Consider the following 24,719-nt stretch of genomic DNA (forward strand, 5'->3'; position numbering starts at 1 on the left):
GCAGGAGCTTTGAAGGAAGGTTGGGAGGCGAAAGAAGAGGTCTAGGGTTTTTTCCCCTTCAAAGGAACCTTCGAAGGAGAAATATCCCGCTTAGACTTCTTCTCCCGCCGTCGCCAAAACCTCTCCCACTGGGAGGCAGACCACTCCCGACGCTCATTACATTTGTTACCACTATCACACCTTTGACCTCTGCAGGCGGGACAAAGGGTGTGGCGGTCGGTGTCCACGGCCGACATGAAGGTACCTCAGGGCCGGCTTTCAAGTCCAGGGCAGGTACGCATGGTCGGCAGAAGTCAACACAAACACACACTATTAAAGAGAATGACAAACAAAAAGCATTAATGGCAGTCCAAAATATAATTAACTTGGTGAGGATGAAGAAAGGCAATGATCGTTCACCATCAGAGCCAAAATCAAAGTGAGCTAAATCACCAGTGTGTGAGTGGGAGAGGTAGCAAGCTACCACCCCCTACCCCCGCTAACTAGCGGAATGGGTGGTTAACCCTTGCAAAATTTTAATGGCTTGTCATTTCAGCTTCGCCGAAAGTAATGCCCCTAAATAAATAGCGTAGGTTTGTATTCCAGTTACGGAACAAAAGTATGTTGGATAATGCCAGATAGCACAGAAAACTGTTACACAACTACAGTTATCAGAAAAATATGCATATCTAGGCTCCTTCCATTATTATCCCTCAAACACGACTGTCTGTAAAAATATTTATTCAATCTGAAGTAAAAAAAAAAAACAAAAAAAACATTAAAACAGGCAGATGGAATTGCCTAGTACATCTGCACTATCCAGTGGTTGAAGTCAAAGTGAAGGCTGCTATACCTGGGGAGTGGGCAGGGCCTACCATGCACCCTCCACCTACTACTTTACTATTACGGCCATTCCATTTTTGTATTTGTGAAGAAACAGCTAAGATTATAGTTTACACTAAAAGCTTAAAATATCGGTCTTACTTATTTGCAATGTGACTACATGTCAGCTTTTTTGCCAAAGTTGTATGGGAAGCCAGAAGTTCAACAACTTCACTTGTTGGAAGGTCAACATCACCAGTAATCTGAAATAAAGAAGATAAAACCTATGGATAAAATTTTGATAAAAATGGTTGAAACACCAAAGAATACCTTGCATAAAATATTTGCTAAGATTTCCCTTTACATATAAATACACTTTATAAAAGTAAAAACTAAATTAACAAAATAAATTTATCCATTTAATACTTACCCAGCACTCATTGTGATATACATTTTGCAAACTTAGCTTGGTTGAGAAATGGAATTTTCATGATGAAATTAATATTAATGCTATAATATTTACCCAGATAATTTAGCTAGCCCTGAACCCCAAAAACTCAACCGTTTTTTATCACATTGGCAAGCTGATACCTCCTATTCTGTACTGCCGTTGGTAAAACTGACAGGTGGATAAAGAATTCATTCAACTCTCTCGTCAGTTGTGTAGTACGAGAAGTGGGAATGGAGGAGTGGGACTAGCTAAATTAACCAGCTAAGTATTATTATTAATCTTATTATAAAATTTCCATACAGTATCAATAAACATTACCTTAAGATAACTTACCTTGCCTGATTATCCACATTGACAAGCAGGAAGGAACTGGTAGAATATGACAAATTCGGAGGTAATTTGTATTTTTCCTAACAATACAAACTTTAGCTATTTATAGGGGTATTACTTTCGTAATTTGTATTTTTCCTAACAATACAAACCTTAGCTATTTATAGGGGTATTACTTTCGGCGAAGCTGAAAGGACGAGCCATTAAAATTTAGCAAGGCTACTTAGCGGGGGTAGGGGGTAGCTTACTATCCCTCCCACTCACACATCTGTGATCGAGTTCACTTTGCTTGGAGGTAGGACTTCAAAGGGTACAGGGTTGGAGGCCAATTATGTATAAATAGCTAAGGTTTGTATCGTTAGGAAAAATACAGATTACCTCCGAATGTGTCATTTGTTCCATAAGTGGAATACAAACCAACGCTATTTATAGGGGTGACTCACCCATTAGGAGGGTGGACGTCCCAGCTAATATGACAAATTCGGAGATAATTTGTATTTTTCCTAACCATACAAACCTTAGCTATTTACATTGGGTTTACCTTTTAGCGTAGCTGAAATGACGAGCCAATAGTTTTTAACTAGGGTTAACTAACCCCGCGCTAGTTAGCGGGGGGTAGGGGAAGGGATAGCTTGCTACCCCTCCCCCCCCCACACACCAGTGATTTGTTTCACTTCACTTAGAGGTAGGACTTGACTTGGGGGCCAGGGGTGGCGGGCAAAAGTGTGTAAATAGCTAAGGTTTGTATGGTTAGGAAAAATACAAATTATCTCCGACTTTGTCATTTGTTCCGTAACCGAAATACAAACCACGCTATTTACATTGGGTGACTTACCCCTTAGGAAGGGTGGAAAGTCCCCAGCCTTACTGACTTCGGCTTTGCCCGGGGACTCCGTCCCTCAGTGAGTAGCACTTGAGAGAAGGAGCCCCTGCACCTCACAAGTTCCTTGCTTCGCTAGGATCGAGTGGCCTACATAAGTTGTGTGTGGAGGAAAAGTGTGACTCGTCCTATGAAGTTGACCTTGAGACCTTTAGATAGGAATCTAGGATAGGACGTTCCCAATACCACCTCGTCAGGGTATGGGGGACGCAACAGTATTAAGCTTGATACTAGGAGCACAAGGAAGCATGGGTTACCTGCAGAGGTCGAGGTCAGCTATGTGAGGATCAGAATGCTGCTTCCCCAAGAGAGGGGAGAATGAAGAAAGTAGTAAGGGTCAGACATACTCTTTCATTCACGCAGACTAAAACCGGGTAACAACGCCCTCAACCTACTGCTACTTGTCCATAAAGGAGCCTGAGGTTAGACCAGCTGTTGTGCAGCCACCACAGGGCCGATAGAAAACGTATCGAGGCTCCTGTGGGTCACGTCCTGCAGGTAGTGGGCTGTGAAGGTCGTCTGACGCTTCCAGACCCCAGCTTGAAGCACTTGCGTCACAGAGAAGTTTCTCTTGAAGGCCAGGGACGTAGCAACACCCCTGACATCGTGTGCCCTAGGGCGACGTGACGGAGGAGGGTCTGGATTCAAGGCGTGGTGGATAACCCTTCGAATCCAAGCCGAGATGGTGTTCCTGGTAACCCTCCTCTTTGTCCTGCCTGTGCTCACAAACAATGCTCGCACTTGAGGACGGACTGCAGCTGTTCTCTTCAAGTAGTACCTCGGACACCTCACTGGACATAGTAGCAGCTGGTCTGGGTCGCTTGTTACAGAGCGGAGACTCGCGATCCTGAAAGAGTCGAACCGAGGATCCGGCACTCCAGGATTCTGAGTCTTGGCAACAAACTCAGGGACGAACCTGAACGTTACCTCCCCCCATCCCCTTGAATGGGCGATGTCGTACGAGAGACCATGAAGTTCACTAACTCGCTTGGCCGAAGCCAAAGCGAGCAGGAAAGCCGTCTTCCAAGACAGGTGGCGATCGGAGGCCTGGCGTAATGGTTCGAAGGGAGGTCTCTTAAGAGCCCTGAGGACCCGAACCACGTTCCAAGGAGGAGGTCTCACTTCCGACTGGGGGCAGGTAAGCTCATAGCTATGTATGAGTAGAGAGAGTTCTAGCGAGGAAGAAATGTCCACGCCCTTCAGCCTGAAAGCCAAGCTTAAGGCTGAGCGATAGCCTTTCACTACCGAGACAGAAAGGCGCATTTCCTCCTGCAGATATACGAGGAAGTCCGCTAATGCTGGAATAGTGGCATCGAGTGGAGAGATACCCCTCCCACGACACCAACCACAAAAGACTCTCCACTTCGCCTGGTAGACCCCCTCAGAGGACTTTCGTAGGTGCCGAGACATTCTCTCCGCAACCTGTTGCGAAAAGACTCTCTCCGTGAGGAGACGCTGGATAGTCTCCAGGCGTGAAGCCGAAGCGAGGCCACGGCCTTGTGAGGGACATTGGAGTGGGGTTGTCTGAGAAGCTCGTGTCGTGGAGGAAGTTCCCTCGGGAGCTCCGTCAGGAGCTGCAGAAGGTCCGGGAACCATTCTGCGTGATGCCATAGCGGAGCTACCAGAGTCATCGAACAGTTGACCGATAGTCTGGTCCTGTTGAGCACCCTTCTCATCAGACAGAACGGTGGGAAGGCGTACACGTCGATGTTGTCCCACCGTTGCTGGAAAGCATCTTGCCAGAGCCTTGGGGTCCGGGACTGGGGAGCAGTACTGTATAGAGGTAGCTTGAAATTCAACGCTGTCGCGAACAGGTCCACGGTCGGGGAACCCCACAAAGTCAGGACTTTGTTGGCTATCTGAGGATCCAAAGACCACTCGGTACTCACTATCTGCGAGGCCCTGCTCAGACTGTCGGCGAGCACATTCCTCTTGTCAGGAATGAAGCGAGCTGATAGTGTTATCGAGTGGACTTCGGTCCACCTCAGAATCTCTACTGCAAGATGGGATAGCTGCTGCGAAAAAGTGCCTCCCTGCTTGTTGATATGAGCCACTACCGTGGTGTTGTCGCTCATCACCACCACGGAATGACCCGCCAGGGTCCGTTGGAACTGTTGAAGAGCCAGAAAGACGGCCTTCAACTCTAGCAGGTTGATGTGCAGGCACTTTTCTGATTCTGACCAAAGGCCTGAGGTCCTCTGGTTCAGAACGTGCGCACCCCCACCCTTCTTTTGACGCGTCCGAAAACAGTGTCAATTCCGGGGGAGGACGAGAAGACTCACTCCCTTTCGCAGGTTCTCATCGACCAGCCATCACCGCAGGTCCGTCCGTTCCAAAGATCCTATCGGGACCTGAACATCCGTGGAATCGGATCCTTGATTCCACAGGGACTTGAGCTGCCACTTGAGGCGGCCGTTTGGAACCAGAAGAGCCAGGGAGGACAGGTGACCTAAGAGACGCAACCACAATTGGGCGGGAAGCTCTTCTCGCCTAAGGAAGGGTTCCGCCACCCTCCTCAGCCTTGCTATCCTGTCGTCTGATGGAAAGGCTTTGTGGAGATTGGTGTCAATCAGCATGCCTAGATAAACCAGTCGTTGGGACGGCTGCAGAGAGGACTTCTCGAGGTTTACCACGATCCCCAGATCCTAGCAAAGACCTAGAAGCCTGTCTCGGTGCCGAAGAAGGGTCGACTCCAAGTCTGCTAGGATCAGCCAGTCGTCCAGATAACGAAGGAGACGAATGCAGTTTCTGTGCGCCCAAGATGAAATCAGGGTGAACACTCTGGTGAACACCTGAGGTGCTGTGGAGAGACTGAAACACAGCACCTTGAACTGGTAGATCTTGTCGTCTAGGCTGAATCTCAAGTACTTCCTGGAAGACGGATGAATTGGGATCTGGAAGTACGCGTCCTTTAGATCCAGTGTGCACATGAAGTCTAGAGGTCTCACCGCAAGTCTGACCGTGTCCGCTGTCTCCATGCTGAACCGAGTTTGCTTGACAAACCCGTTCAGAGCCGAGAGGTCGATGACAGGTCTCCAGCCTCCAGACGCCTTCTTTACAAGAAAGAGTCGACTGAAGAAGCCTGGGGACTCGTCGACGACCTCCTGGAGAGCATTCTTCTTGAGCATGGTCTCGACTTCTGCCCAAAGGGACAGCCCCTTTGCCGATCCCGTGGCATAGGAGCTCAACGACACTGGATTCGCTGTCAGGGGAGGTTGAGATAGCCTTGGCCGATCACTGAAACCGTCCAAGCATCGGCCCCGTGTTGCTGCCACCTATGCACGCATCGTTGAAGGCATCCCCCCCACAGGTGGACACGCGGGAGGACTGCCACTCCTAGTGTTTGCGGCCGCGGCCACTCCCTCTAGGAGTTTTGCCTCCCCGGGAGGACTTACCGCCCCTCTTGACCTTCGCTGGAAAGGGCTGGGGCTTAGACACCACTTTCTTAGCTGCCGGTGCCTGCTTCGGTGCCTTACGAGGCTGCTGCTGCTGTTGCTGCGGAGCTGGAGGCTTATAGGGCCAAGCTGTAAGGGCCCTATGGAGGAGGGAGTCCGTGCTAGATTTCCTCCACCTCTCAGCCGTTCGCTCCATATCCTGTGGCTCCAACAGATTCTCCCTAAGGAGGGAAGCATGTCTGAGCCTACAGACATCCACGGCGGGGACCTTTGGGTGGAACCTCTCGGTCACCTCATCGCGCCGCTTCAACACCAAGTTGGCCCACAGGGTGGTGACCTGGTGCGCCAGGAACTCGATGGAGCGGGTGCCCGAGAGTAAGAAGGTCTCCTAGGCCTTCCTATTGGTCTCCTTAGACAAGTCCTCGGAGCGCAATAGGATGCCCAGAGTTCCTAGCCATATATCCAGCCACGAAGTGGCCTGCATGGCGCACTTCGCGACCTTCTCATGGCTCAGGATCTCCGACGCCGAGAACGACACCTGCCGGGCGGAGAGCTTCTCGAGAGGAACTCCCTTAGCCAGCTCCTCCACGGAGTGATGTAGAGGAAGAGTGAGACTAGACTCACCCAAGATCTCAGAATACCTCCTCTGCTGGAGACGAGGAGGTGGGATGAGTTTGTTCCTGGCAGAGGAACGACTGGAGGAGGCAAGAATCGCGAGTTGGGCATTGGCCCTGGCTCTGGCACTCTTCAATCCCCGAGACCAGGGCAGAGCCGCACTGGTCTTAGGGGCCTTCTGAACATCGAACACTTGGTCCAGGACCGTGTCCTTGCCTTCTCAGGGGGCGATCACGGGATCCATGAACCCGTTGAGTTGCCTCATCAGGCTCAGGACCTGTCAGAAGGCATGTTCAGAATCCTGCTGGTCTCCTCCTTGCGGGCTGGCAGCTAAGTCTCCCGTCCCCAGAATCTCTTCCTGGGGCGAAGCGTGGACGTTCTCCCGGGGAACAGCGGGTTCCTAGCGAATCCTTGAAGACGATTTCGGGATGGTCTTGGAGTCCTTGGGTTCCCTCCTGGGAGGGATACAGGATCCCAACAAAGAGGTTCGGAGAGCCCCTTCCGCGCGAGACGATTCTCCTCCATGAAGAGAAGGCTACCCCCTTGGTGCCGAGGGGGAGACTATCACCTCACTGGACTCACCCGAGGACGGAAAAGCCTCGTCCACGGGAGTAGGAGAAAACGCCTGCGAAGGGGATGGGGCCTTCCCGACAGACCTCTTAGGAACCAACTTCTCCCTGGGGGAAGTCACCACGAAGTCCACTCCTCTCTTTCTCTTCAGCGGAGGTGAGGCAGTCGTTGGCTTGTTCCCCTGATCGGCGAGTGCTGGCTTCATAGCCTTCACTAACGCCCGCATCAGAGGACCAAACCAAGTCTGTCGCTCCACGGACACAGAGTCCGAAATCCCCGCTGGAGGGAAAGGGATCGGGCGATCCTTCGGAGTGGACACCACTGGACCTGCCTGAAAAGGAAAAGGGGAAGAAAGACGCACTGACCTCTCTGAAGTGTCTTCCCTGTCCTGCACAAGGGTCCTGCGCTTTGGTGGAGGCGATACTGAGCGCGGTCTGGAGACACGCGTTCCTGCTGCTGTCACAGGCTGCGAAATTCGGCGTGAACGGTGGTCGCGCGGGCGTGCAGGCGAGTGGGCGCGAGGGTGTACAGGCGAACGAGCGCGTGGGCGAGCCAGTGAACGAATGCGTTGGCGCGTCGGCGAGGGAACGCGTTGACGCGTTGGCGAGCGAGAACGCTCCGAAGATCGCTGGCGACGTTGGTCAGGAGACCTGTAGCGCGTGGGAGAGCGATTGCGAGCAGGCGATCGGTGGTGCGCTGGTGAATGCTGGCGCGCAGGCGAGCGATGGCGCGATGGCGCGTTGGCGCATGGTGACGTGTTGGCGAGCGATAGCGCGTAGATCGCGCAGGCGAGCGACCGCGCGAGGGCGACCCATGTCCTTCCAGATCTTCTGGGCGACGGCGCATTGGAGAACGCTTACGCGCAGGCGATAGGTCACACGGGCGGGCTGGAGATCGCTGATGTTCAGGTGATAGCTGACGCGCAGGAGAACGCTGACGAGCAGGCGATTGTTGAATCGTCTGTGATCGCTGGCGAGTTGGTGATCGCTGGCGAGCAAGAGGGCGACGCGTGGAATCCTGCAAGGGAATAGTCGGCGCGGGGCGCAAAGGCGAACGTTCACGAACAGGAACAGGAACAGGAAGCGCGTGGGCGTACGTGTGTTTTAGAAACGCGCTGGAGAACGCGAGCGATGTTATGCAGGAACAAGCCGAGGATCGCGAGGGCGCTCAGGAGACTGATGGCGCGCAGGGCGCACAACAGGAACTGCAGGATATTTGGAGACCACAGGGGAGCGCTGGCGAGCAGTGGGGCGATGGTCCTCAGAAGAGCGCTGACGAACAGGAGAGCGCTGACGGTCAGAAGAGCGCTGACGAGCAGGAGAGCGCCTGTGCGCTAACACTGCAGAAGGGCGAGCAGGGGAACGCTGGCGCGCTGGGCGCTCATCGGGAACAACAGGTTGAAGGATGTCCTCAGGAGAGCGCTGGCGAGAAGAGGGGCGATCATCAGGAGAGCGCTGGCGAACAGGAGATCGCTAACACTGCACGCGTAAGGGAAGAATCCCTTTGCCCCGAAGGGACCGTTGCCCGTCGGGTGACGAGGTCAGGTTGCTGAACATCTGCCCCAGAAGTTGAAGGTCTGGAAGGCGTAGGAGACCGATCCCCAGAGAGGTCTAAGGAAGCTGGAGCTGTAGACTGTTTACGGCGAGGAGAGACCCCTTCCGAGGAAGAAGGAGAAGATCCAAAAAGGCGCCTCTTAGCACCCTTATAAGGAGACGGGAGGCCCTTGCGACGCAGCGGACGGTAAGCCTTACGGCGAAGGCGGCCACGAGGAAGATCGTCAGGACCATCAGTCCTCCGAAGGGGAGTCTCAGTCAAAGCACTCCCCTTAGAGGGAAGCTCGACAGCAGAAGAGCCCGTAGGACTCCCTTCCCCCTTTGAAGGATGTACGGAAGGGGGAGGAGAGCCGTCAGCACCAACATCCACAACTGCACCTGCAGAGGATTGACCCGCCCCGTCGGAAGCCTCTGTCACCACGACGTCGACAATAGACAGAGGATCTACCTCTGCTATCACTGGCGACTGCTTAACGGCGGCCCCCAACTGGACAAGGTCAATCAGGGCTACCCTGGAGGGCAGGCCCTTAAGCCCCAGGGAAGCCCAAATCTGAAAAAGGTCATCGTTAGACAAAGATTCATCAATAACCTCACCCGGAGGAGGAGGAGGAACCGCCTCGCTATGGGAGGCGACGCCCTCTCCCCCAACCCAAGGTCGGGAAACAGAACTAGGGCCTGCGCTCCCACTCGGCCGACTCTCCTTAGGAGCCGAACGAGGGTGAGCTTCGGAGGAGGTTTGGGCGGCGAAAGAAGAGTCCCGAGAACCTTCCTCCTTCAAGGCAACCCCGGAAGGAGAACGGTCTCTCTTGGACTTCTTCTTACGCCGGCGGCCAAACCTCTCCCACTGGGAGGCAGACCACTCCCTGTACTCACTACACTTATTTTCCTGAGCACACCGTCGGCCTCGACACTGCGGGCAAAGGGTGTGAGGATCAGTGTCCATGGCCGACATAAAAGTACCACAAGGGCGGCCGGCAATTCCAGGGTACGTACGCATAGTAACAATAAAGGCGGTCAACTTCTAACACACACACACAAACTGAAAGAAAAAGCAGAAAAAGATTAAAGGCTGTCAACGAGGACGATGGACAGACACGTCTGTTCATAGCCGGAGCCAAAAGTGAAGTGAAGCAAATCACCGGTGTGTGGGGGGGGGAGGGGTAGCAAGCTATCCCTTCCCCTAACCCCGCTAACTAGCGCGGGGGTAGTTAACCCTCGTTAAAAACTATTGGCTCGTATTTCAGCTACGCTAAAAGGTAAATCCAATGTAAATAGCGTGGTTTGTATTTCGGTTACGGAACAACTACCTTTTTGGCCTTACCCGGGGTACTCCCTATTGTGCAGAGTTTTGTGCAACAATAAGGAGACCCTTATACCTCGCTAAACATGCTAAGCATGGTCTACGGACTACACAAGCTGTGTGTGGTGATATACTAGCAATGTAACTGTCCAGGTAAAAGTTATTCCAAGTCTTGTAGGAAATAACTGAAGAGATCGAGACATTCCCAATACCACCTCGCCAAGGTATGGGGACGCAACAGTATTGAAACAATACTAAGTTACACAAGAGAGTGATGGTTTACCTGCAGAGGTTTGAGGCCAGCTTGTGCAGAGGCTCCAGGATGCTGATTTCCCTAAGAGAGGGGAGGATGAAGAAAGGGAAAGAGCCAGACATTCCTTTTCATTCACCCAGGTAACCAATGCCCTCAACCTTCTGCTACTTGTCCAATGAGCTTGAAGTACTAAAACAGCTGTTGTGCAGCCACCACAGGACCAATAGAGAACGTATCAAGGTTCCTGTGGGTCACGTCTTGCAAGTAGTGGGCGGTAAATGTAGTTTGACGTTTCCACACGCCCACTTGCAGTACCTGCATTACAAAATAGTTCTTTTTGAAGGCCAGGGATGTGGCAACATCCCTGACATTATGAGCTCTGGGACGACAAGTTAGAGGAGGGTTGGGATTTAGGGCAAAGTCAATGACCTTGCGAATCCATGCAGAGATTGCGTTCTTTGTGACCCTCCTCTTGATTCTGCCCGTACTGACGAAGAGTGAGAACACTGGGCCGAGTTGCTACTGTTTTCTTGAGGTAGCACTTCAAACACCTTACTGGGGATAGTAACAGATGATCTGGGTCGTCAGTTACGGAGCGGAGACTCGTTATCGGGAAAGATTTGAATCTAGGGTCCGAAACCCCTGGATTCTGAGTATTTGCAACAAACTCATGGATGAAGCTGAAACTTACCTCTCCCCATCCCCTTGAATGGGCGACGTCATAAGAGAGATCATGAAGTTCGCTAACTCGTTTGGCAGAATAAGTAGGAACCTCGTCTTCCAAGTCAGGAGATATATCTGATGCCTGGCATAATGGTTCATACGGAGGTCTTTTTAGGGACCGAAGAACTTGAACCACATTCCAAGGGGAGGTCTCACTTCCGAATGAGGACAGGTAAGTTCATAACTTCGTACAAGGAGGGAGAGTTCCAGCGATGAGGAAATGTCCATTCCTTTCAGTTTAAAGGCAAGACTCAAGGCTGAGCGATAGCCTTTGACCACTGAAATTAAAAGGCACATTTATTCCCGCAAATACAAGAGAAACTCCACTATTGTTGGAATAGTGGCATCGAGTGGATCGAGACCCCTTCCATGACACCAACCACAGAAGACATTCCACTTCGCCTAGTAGACTGAGGCTGATGATTTACGCAGGTATCCAGAAATTCTTTTCACAACCTATTGCAAAAATCTTCTCTGAGTATGGAGATGCTTGATAGTCTCCAGGCGTGAAGACGAAGCGAAGCTACTGCCTTGTGGTAGATGTTGACATGTGGTTGTCTGAGTAGATTGTGTCATGGAGGGAGTTCTCTTGGGGGCTCCGTCAAGAGCAGCAGAAGGTTCGGGAACTATTCCGCATGATGCCATAGTGGAGCTATGAGGGTCATTGAAATATTGACCGATGTTCTGATCTTGTTGAGTATTTTTCTCATCAGTCAAAACAGTGGAAATGCGTATACGTCGATGTTGTCTCACAGTTGCTGGAATATATCTTACCAGAGAGGCTTGGGATCCGGGACTAGGGAGCAGTACAGCGGGAGCCTGAAGCTAACGGCTGTTGTGAACAGGCCCACAGTCGGAAAACCTCACAAAGTCAGGACTTTGTTGGCTACTAGATGATCCAGAGACTACTCAGAACCCACTACCTGCGATGCTCTGCTCAGATTGTCGGAGAGCACATTCCTCTTGCCTGGAAAGAAGCGAGCTGATAGCGAGACTGAGTGGACTTCTGACCATCTTAGTATCTCTACTGCTAGATGGGATAGGGGCTGCGAAAAAGTACCTCCTTGCTTCTTGATTTAAGACCCTACATTGGTGTTGTCGCTCATCACCACCACTCAGTGACCCGCCAGGAACTGGTAGAACTCTCGAAGGGCCAAAAAAATGGCCTTCATCTGTAAAAGATTTATGTCAAGGTACTTTTTGGACTTGGACCAAAGGCCTGAGGCCGTGTGGTGTAGCACGTGTGCCCCCCACCCTTCTTTTGATGCGTCCGGAAAAAGCATCAAATCGGGAGGAGGGACAAGAAGATTGACACTCTTCAGCCAATTCTCGTCTGCCAGTCACCATCCGAGGTCTATCTTTTAATCTGATCCCATGGGAATCAGAGTGTCCGGGGAATCGGAGGCCTGATTCCAATTGGACTTCAGACGCCACTGGAGAGATCGAATCCTGAGACGACTGTTGGGAACTAGACGAGCCAAGGATGATAGGAATACGAGGAGACATAGCCACTTCTGGGCTGGGAGTTTTTCTTATCTGAGGAAAGGCCTTGCGACTTTCCTCAGCCTTGCTATCCTGTCGTCTGATGGGAAGGCTTTGTGTTGTTTGGTATCTAATACCATGCCCAGGTATACCAGTCTTTGAGTGGGAAGCAGGGAAGACTTTTTGAAGTTTACCATAATCCCCAGATCTTGGCAAAGCCTCAGAAGTTTGTCTCGATGCTGAAGAAGGGTTGCAACCAAGTCTGCCAGGATCAGCCAGTTGTCCAGGTAACGAAGGAGATGGATGCCGAACCCATGAGCCTTAAATGACACCAGGCTAAACACTCTTGTAAAGACCTGAGGTGCTGTGGAAAGGCCAAAACACAGCACCTTGAACTGGTATGTCTTGTTGTCGATGTTGAATCTCAGACACTTCCTTGAAGACAGATTGGGATCTGGAAGTATGCGTCCTTTAGATCCAGTGTACACAAAGTCCTGTGGTCTTATCGCTAGCCTGACCGTGTCTGCTGTCTCCCTGCTGAACCGAGTTTGCTTGACAAACTTGTTTAAAGCTGAGAGATTGATGACTGGTCTCCAGCCTCCAGACGCCTTTTTCAAGAGAAAGAGTCAACTGAAGAAGCCTGGGGAACCATCGAGAACCTCCTGGAAAGCGCCCTTCTCCAACATGGTCTGGACTTTGGCCTGAAGGGCCTGCCCCTTTGCTGATTCCATCGCAAAGAAGCTCACAAGACTGGATTCTTGGTCAGTGGAAGGAGAGATGAAATGAACGGGATGCGTTACTCTGAACGAATCACGGAGATAATCCAAGGTTCAGCCCCGGGCTGCATCCACCTGGTCCAGCAGCTTTGTAGGCATACTGCTACAGTACTGTTGGACAAGCAGGGGGTTGACCTATCCTAGCATTTGCAGTTCTTACCGTCACCTCTCTGGTGTTTTTCGCCATGATTGGACTCGTTGCCCTTGACAGAAAAGGGCTTCTTAGTTTTCGTTTTCGAAACCGCTCCCATTTTCTTAGTTGATGATTTTGTTTGGCTGGTCTTTGGAGGGACTGGAGGTCTGTGGGGCCAAGTTGTTATGGCCCTATGAAGAATGGAGTACGTGTTAGACTTTCTCCACCTCTCCGCAGCCTGCTCGACGTCCCTTGGCTCGAAGAGGAAGAACCCCTCCATGGTAGAGTTTCGGACCCTAGCGATCTCAGCGTTAAGGACCTGCTGGTGAAATCTCTCGGCCACCCCATCCCTTCCGTTCAGAAGAAGGAGAATGAGGAGCTGGAAGTGAGAAATCGACAATCAGTTCGTCTTTCTCCTGTCGGTTTGCCTTGCCCCTGCATTCGGTTCATAGTTCCCAATTCAGCTTCCCTATTTATCCACCAATATACTGTTGTTTTGATTATGTTTAATTGTTTTCAGTATGTTAGCCTTGTGCATATTCGTGATGAAACTGCGTAGTGCTAGATAACAATGTTCTCTTCTCTTATGAGCCATAGCAATGTATAAAAACTTGAACTGGTTTCACTTAATCAGCTGACCGAGTTACTAGTTTTCACCTGTTTTAAGTAAATCTGGATGACGTAATTGTTGCAGAATCGATCAGGGTAAAAACTATAATATGGAGTTTTTATGATAAAACAAAGTTTTATGAATACTTACCTGGCAGTTATATATATATAGCTGATATCTCTAAATCGGCAGAATTTTTCAAAACGAGGCAACCGCCTTGTGGTGGTTGGGAGGTAGGTGGTAACACCCGTCACAGGGTGGTCCAAGGAATCATTCCCATGTCTAAGACTTCAGTTCATCTATGCCCGACCTGTCTCCTGAGGGGAGGTGGGTGGACCTTAGAATATATATATAACTGCCAGGTAAGTATTCATAAAACTTTGTTTTATCATAAAAACTCCATTTTTATGGATAGTACTTACCTGGCAGTTATATATATATAGCTGATTCACACATTTGGAGGAGGGAAACAGACAGTAAACATTGTTGGGGAAACAACAAAAGAGTTGTAGGAGATAAAAACACCTTGATTCCTTGCCTGCTAAGGTAGCTGATTCAAAGGTACAGCCTTTAGAGTGGCTTTCCCTTAGGAGTTATCCAGGAGTAAGCCTGCAAAGCTGCAAAAAACTCAATCGAGTCTGTCAAAGGGATAAGACCAACAACTTGACTAGACTTCAGAAACTACCTTCGCCCCATATAATAAAAACTGCAACCTTACTCAAACTAACCACCTAACCCTGCAACATAGACATAAACTATCTATCTAGACTGAGGGAACCGCACCACAAGACGAAGTCCACAGACCATCATAAAAACACAAACCCTCATACATGCATATAAACCAAGGTTGAGTGGGGTTATTAACTCCTTCGCCTAATACAGAAACCGCAGCTATGTATGGGCCCAAGGTATAGCACTTGCCAAAGTCTACTCTCACCTCTCTAAGTTAATGAGAAGCGAAGACAGAGTTGCTCCTCCAGAAAATAGCATCCATGAATAGCCTAACTAACATATATTCCTGATATGCCAGAGAGGTAGCAATGGCTCTCACTTCGTGAGCCCGTAATTTCAACAGGGCGAAGTGTTCCTCCTCACATAAGAGGTGGGTTTCCCTAATTTTCTCCCTCAGGAAAAAGGACAAAGCATACTTAGACGGGTTTTGGCGGACCTTTCACTGAACACCAAAACAAGTTGGATGCACAGCTCACGTTCATAGTGTGAGCCAAAAAAAAAAACTTGAGGGACCTAACTGGGCAGAGGAGTCTTTCCTTCTCTCGACCCACTAGGTTCGTGAGGTTAATGACATCAAACGTCGTAGGACAGGGTTACGAAGGGTTCTCGCTCTTTACGAGAAAGATGAACCTTAAGCCACAAACTGCCCTATCCTAATTGAAGTTCACCCTCTTCCCAATCGCCTGGACTTCGCTGACCTCTTGTCATTCGCTAGAGTCATAAGGGAGAGGGTTTTCTTTGCTACAACCCGAAGAGAGGCTAGCGAGATAGGTTCAAATTTCTTGGAGCACAGAAACTTAAACACCACATCCAGGTTTAAGAGTACCTATTACGTCGTCTGATAAGACCCAATGAGGTCCTGCAAACCTTGATTTTGGGACAATTCTAGGCCTCTATGCCTAAAGATGGCGGAGAGCATACTGCTGTATCCATTGATGGTAGATACAGCCAGCTTAGCATCCTGTCTGAGGTACAAGAAGAAGTCTGCAATCTGGCTCAGAAAGGTAGTGGATGAGGAAACCTGTGCCGCATGCACCAAGCTCTAAAGGTCTCCCACCTAGATCGGTAGACTCTTTGTGAAGAGATCCTCCTTGCTCTGGCGATAGATTTCGTCGCTTGTGCCGAAAAGCCTCGAGATCTGACAAGCTTCTAGTCCGTCTGAAGGAAGTCAGTTGAGAGCAAGGGGGGTAAGATGATAGCTCTCGAAGTGGGGCTGTTTGAGAAGATCTGGACTTGCCGAAGTCTTCTTGGGAAGTCCATCAACATGCCCATCACTTCCGAAAACCATCCCTAGCAGGCCAGAATGGAGCCGCTATGATCGTTCGCCCCGAATCGAGGAGAGCGAATTTCCTGAAGGCCAGATTGATGATCTCGAACGGGGGCAACGCAAACATGTCCACCCCTGTCCAATCCATCAGGAAGGAGTCCACTGCCAGAACTTCCTCATCCGGGACTAGGGAGCAGCAGTAGGGGGTCCTCTTCTTCCAGTTGGAGGCAAAAAGGTCTGTTACAGGTCTGCCCCACAACATCCAGAGACTGACAGACTTGCGGGTTGAGAGACCATTCTGAGGGAAAAACAAGTCTCTTCCTGCTGAGCATGTTTATCCCGATGATTCTTGCCCTAGAACAAACCTCCTTTCTAGATCCAAGAAATCAGAACGAAGGCGTCCTTGATCTCGACACACGATTCGACTAGTGTCATCACGAAGTCCTAGATTCTCATGTTCAAAGTCATGCCCCATGCTAGAACTTTGACATCGAGCGTCCTGAAAGACGAGGCGCCGATCGTCCCGTAAGACGTGGCGCCGATAGTCCTGTAAGACGTGGTGCCAAAAGTCCTGTAAGACGTGGAGCCGAGAGGTTAACAGAGCGAGACGCTGAACGTTCTAAAAGACAAGGTGCTGAGCGTCCTGGTGTCAGAAGAGACTCTTCTTGCTGACAGGAAGACCTAATTATTCGATAGGCTCAACATTATCTAAAAATCAAGATACAGGGACGCTCTGATTTCTCCAGAGAGCAGCATTCCGCTACATAAAGCAAAAGTTACGTGAACATGAGAGGGGCGGAGCTGAGATCAAAACACACGCCCGAAACTGACCCATTCTTCCTTGTAAACAAACCCCAGATAAAGTTTGATTGCATAGCCTGCCACCTAGACTCCTCTCTAGAACTGGGAGAGAGAATCGTTGTAGCTAAGAACTAAAGGAGGTTTCCCTATAAAAGGAAAAAGTAATCCTCCTTCAGAAGAAGTACTGAACAAAGGTCTGCTCCCCTCTTCTCCAAAGATTTTGATGTCTCCGTGGAGGACTTTGACTTCTGAACGAAGGCGTAAAGAGCATTTACGTCCAGGACCGGACAAAAGACTCCCTCTCCCAAAAGAGAGACATTGAAGTTGCAAAGTCGGTTAGGCAGAAAAGTCTTATCGGAGTAACTAACAAAGGAGGATTCACTAGGAAAAAGATTTCGCATCCATCCCAGAAAAAACACGGACCAAAGGTCTGCTCCTCTCTTCCAGGCTCGCCAGAAGTAGCAAAGTCTGGATCCTACTGTTGTTAGTCATCAAAGGTTTCTGTTTTAAGAAACAAAAATTAATATATTCTTAAAGCTCCATTAATGACCACGTGAAAACTCAGAGGGTGGGCTTATAAGACGTGGCGTCGCCCTGAAAGGACAAGGCGGCGATCGTCCTATCATCCTGAAAGACGAGGCTGCCCTCGTCCCGAAAGACGAGGCTGCCCTCGTCCCGAAAGACGAGGCTGCCCTCGTCCCGAAAGACGAGGCTGCCCTCGTCCCGAAAGACGAGGCTGCCCTCGTCCCGAAAGACGAGGCTGCCCTCTTCCCGAAAGACGAGGCTGCCCTCGTCCCGAAAGACGAGGCTGCCCTCGTCCCGAAAGACGAGGCTGCCCTCGTCCCGAAAGACGAGGCTGCCCTCGTCCCGAAAGACGAGGCTGCCCTCGTCCCGAAAGACGAGGCTGCCCTCGTCCCGAAAGACGAGGCTGCCCTCGCCCCGAAAGACGAGGCTGCCCTCGCCCCGAAAGACGAGGCTGCCCTCGCCCCGAAAGACGAGGCTGCCCTCGCCCCGAAAGACGAGGCTGCCCTCGCCCCGAAAGACGAGGCTGCACTCGCCCCGAAAGACGAGGCTGCCATGAAAGACGAGGCTGCCCTGAAAGACGAGGCTGCACTCGCCCTGAAAGACGAGGCTGCACTCGTCCTGAAAGACGAGGCTGCATTCGTCCTGAAAGACGAGGCTGCATAAGTCCTGAAAGACGAGGCAGCATTAGTCCTGAAAGACGAGGCTGCATTAGCCCTGAAAGACGAGGCTGCATTCGTCCTGAAAGACTAGGCAGCATTCGCCCTGAAAGACGAGGCTGCATTCGTCCTGAAAGACGAGGCAGCATTCGCCCTGAAAGACGAGGCTGCATTCGCCCTGAAAGACGAGGCTGCATTCGCCCTGAAAGACGAGGCTGCATTCGCCCTGAAAGACGAGGCTGCATTCGTCCTGAAAGACGAGGCTGCATTCGCCCTGAAAGACGAGGCTGCATTCGTCCTAAAAGACGAGGCAGCATTCGCCCTGAAAGACGAGGCTGCATTAGTCCTGAAAGACGAGGCTGCATTCGTCCTGAAAGACGAGGCAGCATTCGCTCTGAAAGACGAGGTAGCATTCGCCCTGAAAAACGAGGCTGCATTTGCTCTGAAAGACGAGGCTGCATTCATCCTGAAAGACGAGGCAGCATTCGCCCTGAAAAAACGAGGCTGCATTCGTCCTGACAGACGAGGCAGCATTCGCCCTGAAAGACGAGCCTGCATTAGTCCTGAAAGACGAGGGTGCATTCATCCTGAAACACGAGGCTGCATTCGTCCTGAAAGACGAGGCAGCATTCGTCCTGAAAGACGAGGCAGCATTCGTCCTGAAAGACGAGGCTGCATTAGTCCTGAGAGACGAGGCAGCATTCGTCCTGAAAGACGAGGCAGCATTCGTCCTGAAAGACGAGGCAGCATTCGTCCTGAAAGACGAGGCAGCATTCGTCCTGAAAGACGAGGCTGCATTCGTCCTGTCTTGAAAGACTTAGCGCCGAGCGTTAAGGCAAAATGATATTCACTATGCCGCTCGGCACATTCGGTTCCGACCAGAGGGTTCATAAGGCCGACTGGCGCTCTGGGACAAAAACCGAGTCAATGATGGTTTGTAAGCATTGATATTAGCAGAGAATATCTATGACTTAAGAATTGCCATTAAAATCAAAAGTGATGCAATGCAAAATTCTAAAAGCAGTGTAAGAATCTTAACGTTCAACGCTCTTCGCTTTACCATGGCAAGGGCGAGCATTCTGGGAACGTTAACAGGAACGCTCGCGAGGGCGTTTGCTCGTGAGCTAACGCCTCTCGTTTCCTTTCGCCGATCGACGTTCCTTCTCCCATGGGCCGGGGAGCTTGGAAGAGGTCTAAGGCTAGGAAAACAACGTCCCTGTGCTGAAAGAATCCAATGCCTAATTTAGCACTGAAAACTTGCACTATTAAACTCTTACACAAAAAACCATAATTAGTCCTGCCCGTTGTGAGAGAACTTATTCTTCTGCCACAGGCTTGAATGAGAAAGCAAAATCGTCTCTAGTACTTGCTATATAAACTGTGAAAAAATATTTTTTATAGAATATAAAACTGACATTTCCATAATAAAATAAACTTTCAAACATACTTACCCGGCGGTCACAAAAAGAAAAAACCACCGGGCAAGAGTTGAGAATAAAAATAGATGTTGAAGACACTCACCCGGTAGTTACATATAACCACCGGTAAAATTAAATGTCATAAATACATACCCGGCAGTTACATACAAAACGCCGGGAATGTTATACGTTAAAGATTAAAATGAACAGAAAAAAGGGAAAACAAATGTAATCCACAATTAATTCAAAGGGAATTAAAAAACAAGCGAGTTATAATGATAAAAACAACAGATATAGCAATAACGTATCTATATATATAAATGTAAACAATAGGAACATATAAATGAAAAAGCTACTATAACTAGAATTTCCATATAAATTAGTTGTTGTTGGAGAATAATAGCCAACACTTTAATTCCCATATCGAAAAGAACGCTACCAAGGCATGATGGGACTGCACCGATAATAACGAGTAACAGCACAAATTAACCATACGCTAGTTCTATTTAATTTATGAAATTAGATCGATGATTTAAAGAACGAACACCAAATGGACAAACATTTCTTTAAAATTTTACATTAAAATTTTAAAAAAAACTTATATAAGTGGAATTCCTCCCATTCTTTGCATAAAACAAATAACGAGAATTGCAAGACATACATGAAGATTACATCACACGACTGTGACGTCATAGAGTTGCCTGAACGTATTCCCGTCATCAGGATTAAAAACTTCGCAACTAAAATATAGTGCACAAACAAAACCTCTGCATACAAACTGTGAGGATCAACCGACACTTTCGGTAACCTCATGTTGCATACATCACTCGCACAAACACGAAAATTAAGTTATCACTCATGATAAACATAGTAAATAATAATAATAAAACACGATTGCCAAAACCCTAAATCAGTGTACTTCACCAAACGAAGTCCAAAAAAAGCGAAGAAGGGAAAATGATTCGAAAAACTCTCAATGGTGGACCGACGATGTTTTCGATCCAGCCGGCAGAGATGAACTGAAGTCTTAGACATGGGAATGATTCCTTGGACCACCCTGTGACGGGTGTTACCACCTACCTCCCAACCACCACAAGGCGGTTGCGTCGTTTTGAAAAATTCTGCCGATTTAGAGATATCAGCTATATATATATAACTGCCAGGTAAGTACTATTCATAAAAAATTAGTGATATTTTGATGGAATAAAGTAGACTTAAACTAAAATATATAAAGTAATTTTGTGTCTTACAATTTACGAGATTCTAATTTGTTCACGTCCCTAAATGAAAAAAAAAGTTTTGTAATGTTTCATGTGGTTCCTTATTTTTCTTGAATTATGTAAATATGACAATGATTTTGATTGTGAAAATAAATCAAATCATTGTATATATCATTTTAAAAATATTCACAAGAGATGAAGTAAAATATGTACGCTATAATAAAGAAAATAGTTGACGACCATTTGGGTGAAAATTGTCGAACAAGGCAGCGATCTCTTTGCAGGCAAGTGTACATTAAATTTCAAAATAGATTGTACTTCCCTAAAGTTCCCTCTTGCTGACATCTTTAAGAGATGGTGATGTAAATAAAACTGAAGGGGGGGAGGAAAAAAATAGCTGTTATAGAACAACATCCGGGAACTCGTGCATAAATATTTGGAAGCTCATTACTGCTTAAAAAACCAGGTAATGATTACGTCATACAAAAAACAAAACACAGTAGCTGGCCAAAGCAAATGCAAGCAATGCATGCGTAATAACTTGCCATCAGTTTCCCAAATGTAGACATTGGACTTGGAGTGAAAAATATACTTCACACTTTAATCAACTGAGACGTAAGCTATTATGCCTCAGTCCCATTATACACAGAGAAAAATGCTAAAATAGCAAGAACTCGTCCACCTCTTATAGCAAATTCCAGTTTTGCTAGTAATTAGAGTATCATATATAAACCAAAATATAATTTTGTGTCCAAAAAACTTCTAAAGTTCAAGTTCCCACTGTTATACTGATAACTAAACAGTGCCTACACATACTAAGCAACACTGAACTACCAGAGCCTTTATATAACAGCGGTGAGTTCTTGCGTTCATAAAAAATGAACATCAGCTGACATAAACTTTCCCCCCTAACCTAACCTCCAAGCCGTGTCCTTACCTAACAAGGGGACTGATGCCCCCCTACGACCCCACTTACACTGCCGTATTCTATGTTAGACATAATACATACAGGTGGCTGCTATCATACATACACCCCAACTACCAAACATAATACGTACAGTATGGTTATGGGGGATTTCTAACAACCAATAAGCATTTTTCCGTCCACCCTATGCTAAGCTCTGTAGTCCGTAATATGGTCTTGTGGGGATAACAAGACGAGCAGAGAGAGACTGACAATTTACTGAACATGCAACGGTCACTATATTACAGAGTGGGGACGGGTAAGTAGCCTGAGAAGGAAACATTTCCAACCGCCAAAATCATTTGTTTTCATTCAAAATAAATTAACAAATACCAAGGCAGTAGCCTAAGAAAATATACAGTATTGTACATAAAAACAAAGCTCTCAAAGAGAGCAACATCGTGATACAAAAATCCACAGCGTGGAATAAATAATAAAGTTACAATTATACAAAAAGAGTCCAGGGGAAGGAAACATGGCGGGTAAGACGATGTCCTTACAGTCTAGTCTACCCTTGAGAGTTTAGTCTAGGTTAGCTTACCTTTGTCAGCAACTCCTTTTTTTCCGGACTCACAGCACACATCTTGCTGCCGTACCATTCAAATTCGACAAAATTAAACAAACTAATCACGTTTCCTCAATAATTGATGGTTAATTTATCAATTTACGAATCTGCAAACGTCAACATCGTTCCTGGTTCCTGGTTCCTGGTTCCTTATTGCTCACTCCGCAAAATAAGTTTGCGGGCACTCTATCTCTTTATAGATAGGTGCAAAGCTTCTAAGCTTATTAAGTTTGTATCATCTGTGCCTTAAATAAATTAATATAATGTGGTTCACAATCTTTACTTTTATTCCCTTCTACTTTGAAATTGGATAGGATAACACCTTGCTATCATCAGTTTTGGCAACCTGTTGTGGTAATCAGTTTGGGCTTCCTAAACTCTTCTTTTATATTCATTGCCCTATCTATAAATGCAGCCAGATCCCTGCCAGGATTTTTTAGCATACCTAAACTTATTTCTACATTCTTCAGCTGTTCTAACTTTGGGCATAAAAATAAATGTTCGGTGGTGTCTTCTTCCTCTTTGCATAAATCACACAAATTGTCATCATATTTTCCCCTGAAATTTGCTTTTAAGTTGAGCATATTTAATCTTGCTTTCATCACAAGGGATGCCTTATCCAGATACATTTCTCTGATATAAGGCAGAGGGCCATTTCCTTTAATAAATCTTAATTTTTTCATTATTTTCTTTTTTTCTTCAATAGTTTCTTCTATTTTTTCTATAATTCTTTTCTTGATTTCTTTTTTCAGGGTCCTTTTCCCCCAACTTCTTATTTCTTCCACTTCCATCCCATATTTACTGCAGATTTCTTCTACGCTCTTGCTCCAGCACTTCCCATACGGGTTCTTCAATTGATCCTCAATTATCTCTCTTACTAATCTTTTTTCCTCGGAGTTTATGATGTTATGGAAGAGCATTAACTTCTTATATTCTATTCTGCAGGACACCGGCCATATTCCTGTTTCTGCAAGTATGCCCCAATATGGAGTACTCGCAGGTAGTTCGTACATATTTCTTATTATCTTGTATTGGAGGTTTTCTAGATCTTTCATATCTTTGTCCCTAATTACACTCCAGGTCTCCACGTTGGCAAATATTGTTGGTACAACTACTGTTTCATATATTTTCTTTCTGACTTCCAATGCCATCTTTCCAACTTTTCTCGTATCCCCATATTTTCTTATTTCTTGGGTCATATATGCAACCCTCTGGGTTTTTTTACTGATACTCAATTCTTTGTTTCCCTTCTCTGTATACCATTCACCCAGATACTTATATTCCTTAACTAAACTTACTTTTCCGTTCTTCACTTTTGTTTCAATCTCCACCTCTTTCTCTTTCTTTCTTTTGTTAATTCTTAATACACCCGATTTTTTGGGGTTGGTGTTTATAGTGAACTTCTTTAGGGTCTCTAGGCTATGGCAGTTACTTATGGCACATTCGATACCATCTTTCCTTCCTGAGGGAAACATTATATCATCTACATATACAAGTGATTCAATTTCAATATTTCTTATCAATGTGATATTTTTTCTGCTAATGCTATTAACTTTGTCAGTTGCTATACTGCATAGCTTGGGTCCATATATAGTTCCTTGTCTAACATTTCCTTCAATCGTTATATCTTCTGTTGTACCTGCTGGACAGTTGATGGCTGCTCTACCTTTTTCATTCATTTTTTTAACTATCAATGCTTCTTTCCATCCTATCATTTTTCCCATTTCTTTTATGCAGTCCTTTAGATCTAGCTTATCAAAGCACTTATACGCATCACAGAACCATACGTATGTCGACCCTCCCAAATAGGCGTTATAGTCTATTACTGCATTTAGTGTAAGCAGATGATCGGCCGTAGATCTTCCTTCAATGCCTCCACACTGGAATCGACTCATCTCTTCTTTGAATCTGTCCTTATATTTTTTCATCCTTATTTTCTCGTATATTTTACTAATTATGCTTGTAATAAATAAGCCTCTTTTATTTTCTAGTTCCATTTTATTTCCCTTTTTGTGGATTGAAAGTATCCACATCTCTTCCCACTCTTTAGGGATACATATGCTCTCGTCAATTTCTGTGAGTATCAGCTTCAGGCTTTCTATTATCTCATTCCCCATCATTTTAATCATAACATTGTTCAATCCTTGCCTGTCCATTGTGTATTTGTCTTTCAGGCTTTTTATGATGGCTTCTACTTCTTGATATGTTATTTTTTCTTCCTTGCTGGATCTCACTCTGTCACTTCCTGACAGCCATTTATCAAACATGTTGTTGATTTATATTGGTAGCAAAAGTTGTAACTGTAGTAGTAGTAGAGGACCCTCCCTCTGGAACGTCACATCTCGCAAATTTTCTTTTCTAGAGCGGTTGCGAGTTCATTTTCTGAGTTCATTTTATTATTATTAATTGCTAAGCTACAACCCTAGTTGGAAAAGCAGGATGCTATAAGCCCAAAGGCCCCAACATGGAAAATAGCCCAGCGAGGAAAGGAAACAATGAAAAATAAAATAATCTAAGAACAGTAACATTAAAATAAATATTTCCTATATAAACTATAATAACTTTAACAAAACAATAGGAAGAGAAATTAGATAGCATAGTATGCCTGAGTGTCCCTTTTGTTATACAATAGATTCTAAAGTCTTTCTGACTAAAGTAAGCTTCACACAGTTAAACAGTTGTTTTTGAAGTGATGTTTG

The 24,719-nt window shown here is 47.2% G+C and overlaps 1 protein-coding gene across 1 annotated transcript in view; it reads right to left on the reverse strand.

Annotated features, from left to right (window-relative positions):
• Positions 1 to 24,635, reverse strand: part of LOC137658182 (AP-4 complex subunit beta-1-like) — a 70,485-nt gene extending 45,850 nt beyond the window's left edge. The window contains exons 1-3 of the mRNA XM_068392863.1: positions 24,298 to 24,635; positions 21,997 to 22,145; positions 964 to 1,064 (exon numbers count right to left, since the gene is read on the reverse strand). Of these exons, the coding sequence (XP_068248964.1) occupies positions 964 to 1,064; positions 21,997 to 22,038 (143 nt within the window). The 5' untranslated portion in view covers positions 22,039 to 22,145; positions 24,298 to 24,635. The remainder of the gene's footprint in view (positions 1 to 963; positions 1,065 to 21,996; positions 22,146 to 24,297) is intronic.
• Positions 24,636 to 24,719: the final 84 nt, after the last annotated feature.

The sequence above is a fragment of the Palaemon carinicauda genome, chromosome 1 (genome assembly GCF_036898095.1).
Source record: "Palaemon carinicauda isolate YSFRI2023 chromosome 1, ASM3689809v2, whole genome shotgun sequence".
Classification (NCBI taxonomy): Eukaryota; Metazoa; Arthropoda; class Malacostraca; order Decapoda; family Palaemonidae; genus Palaemon; species Palaemon carinicauda.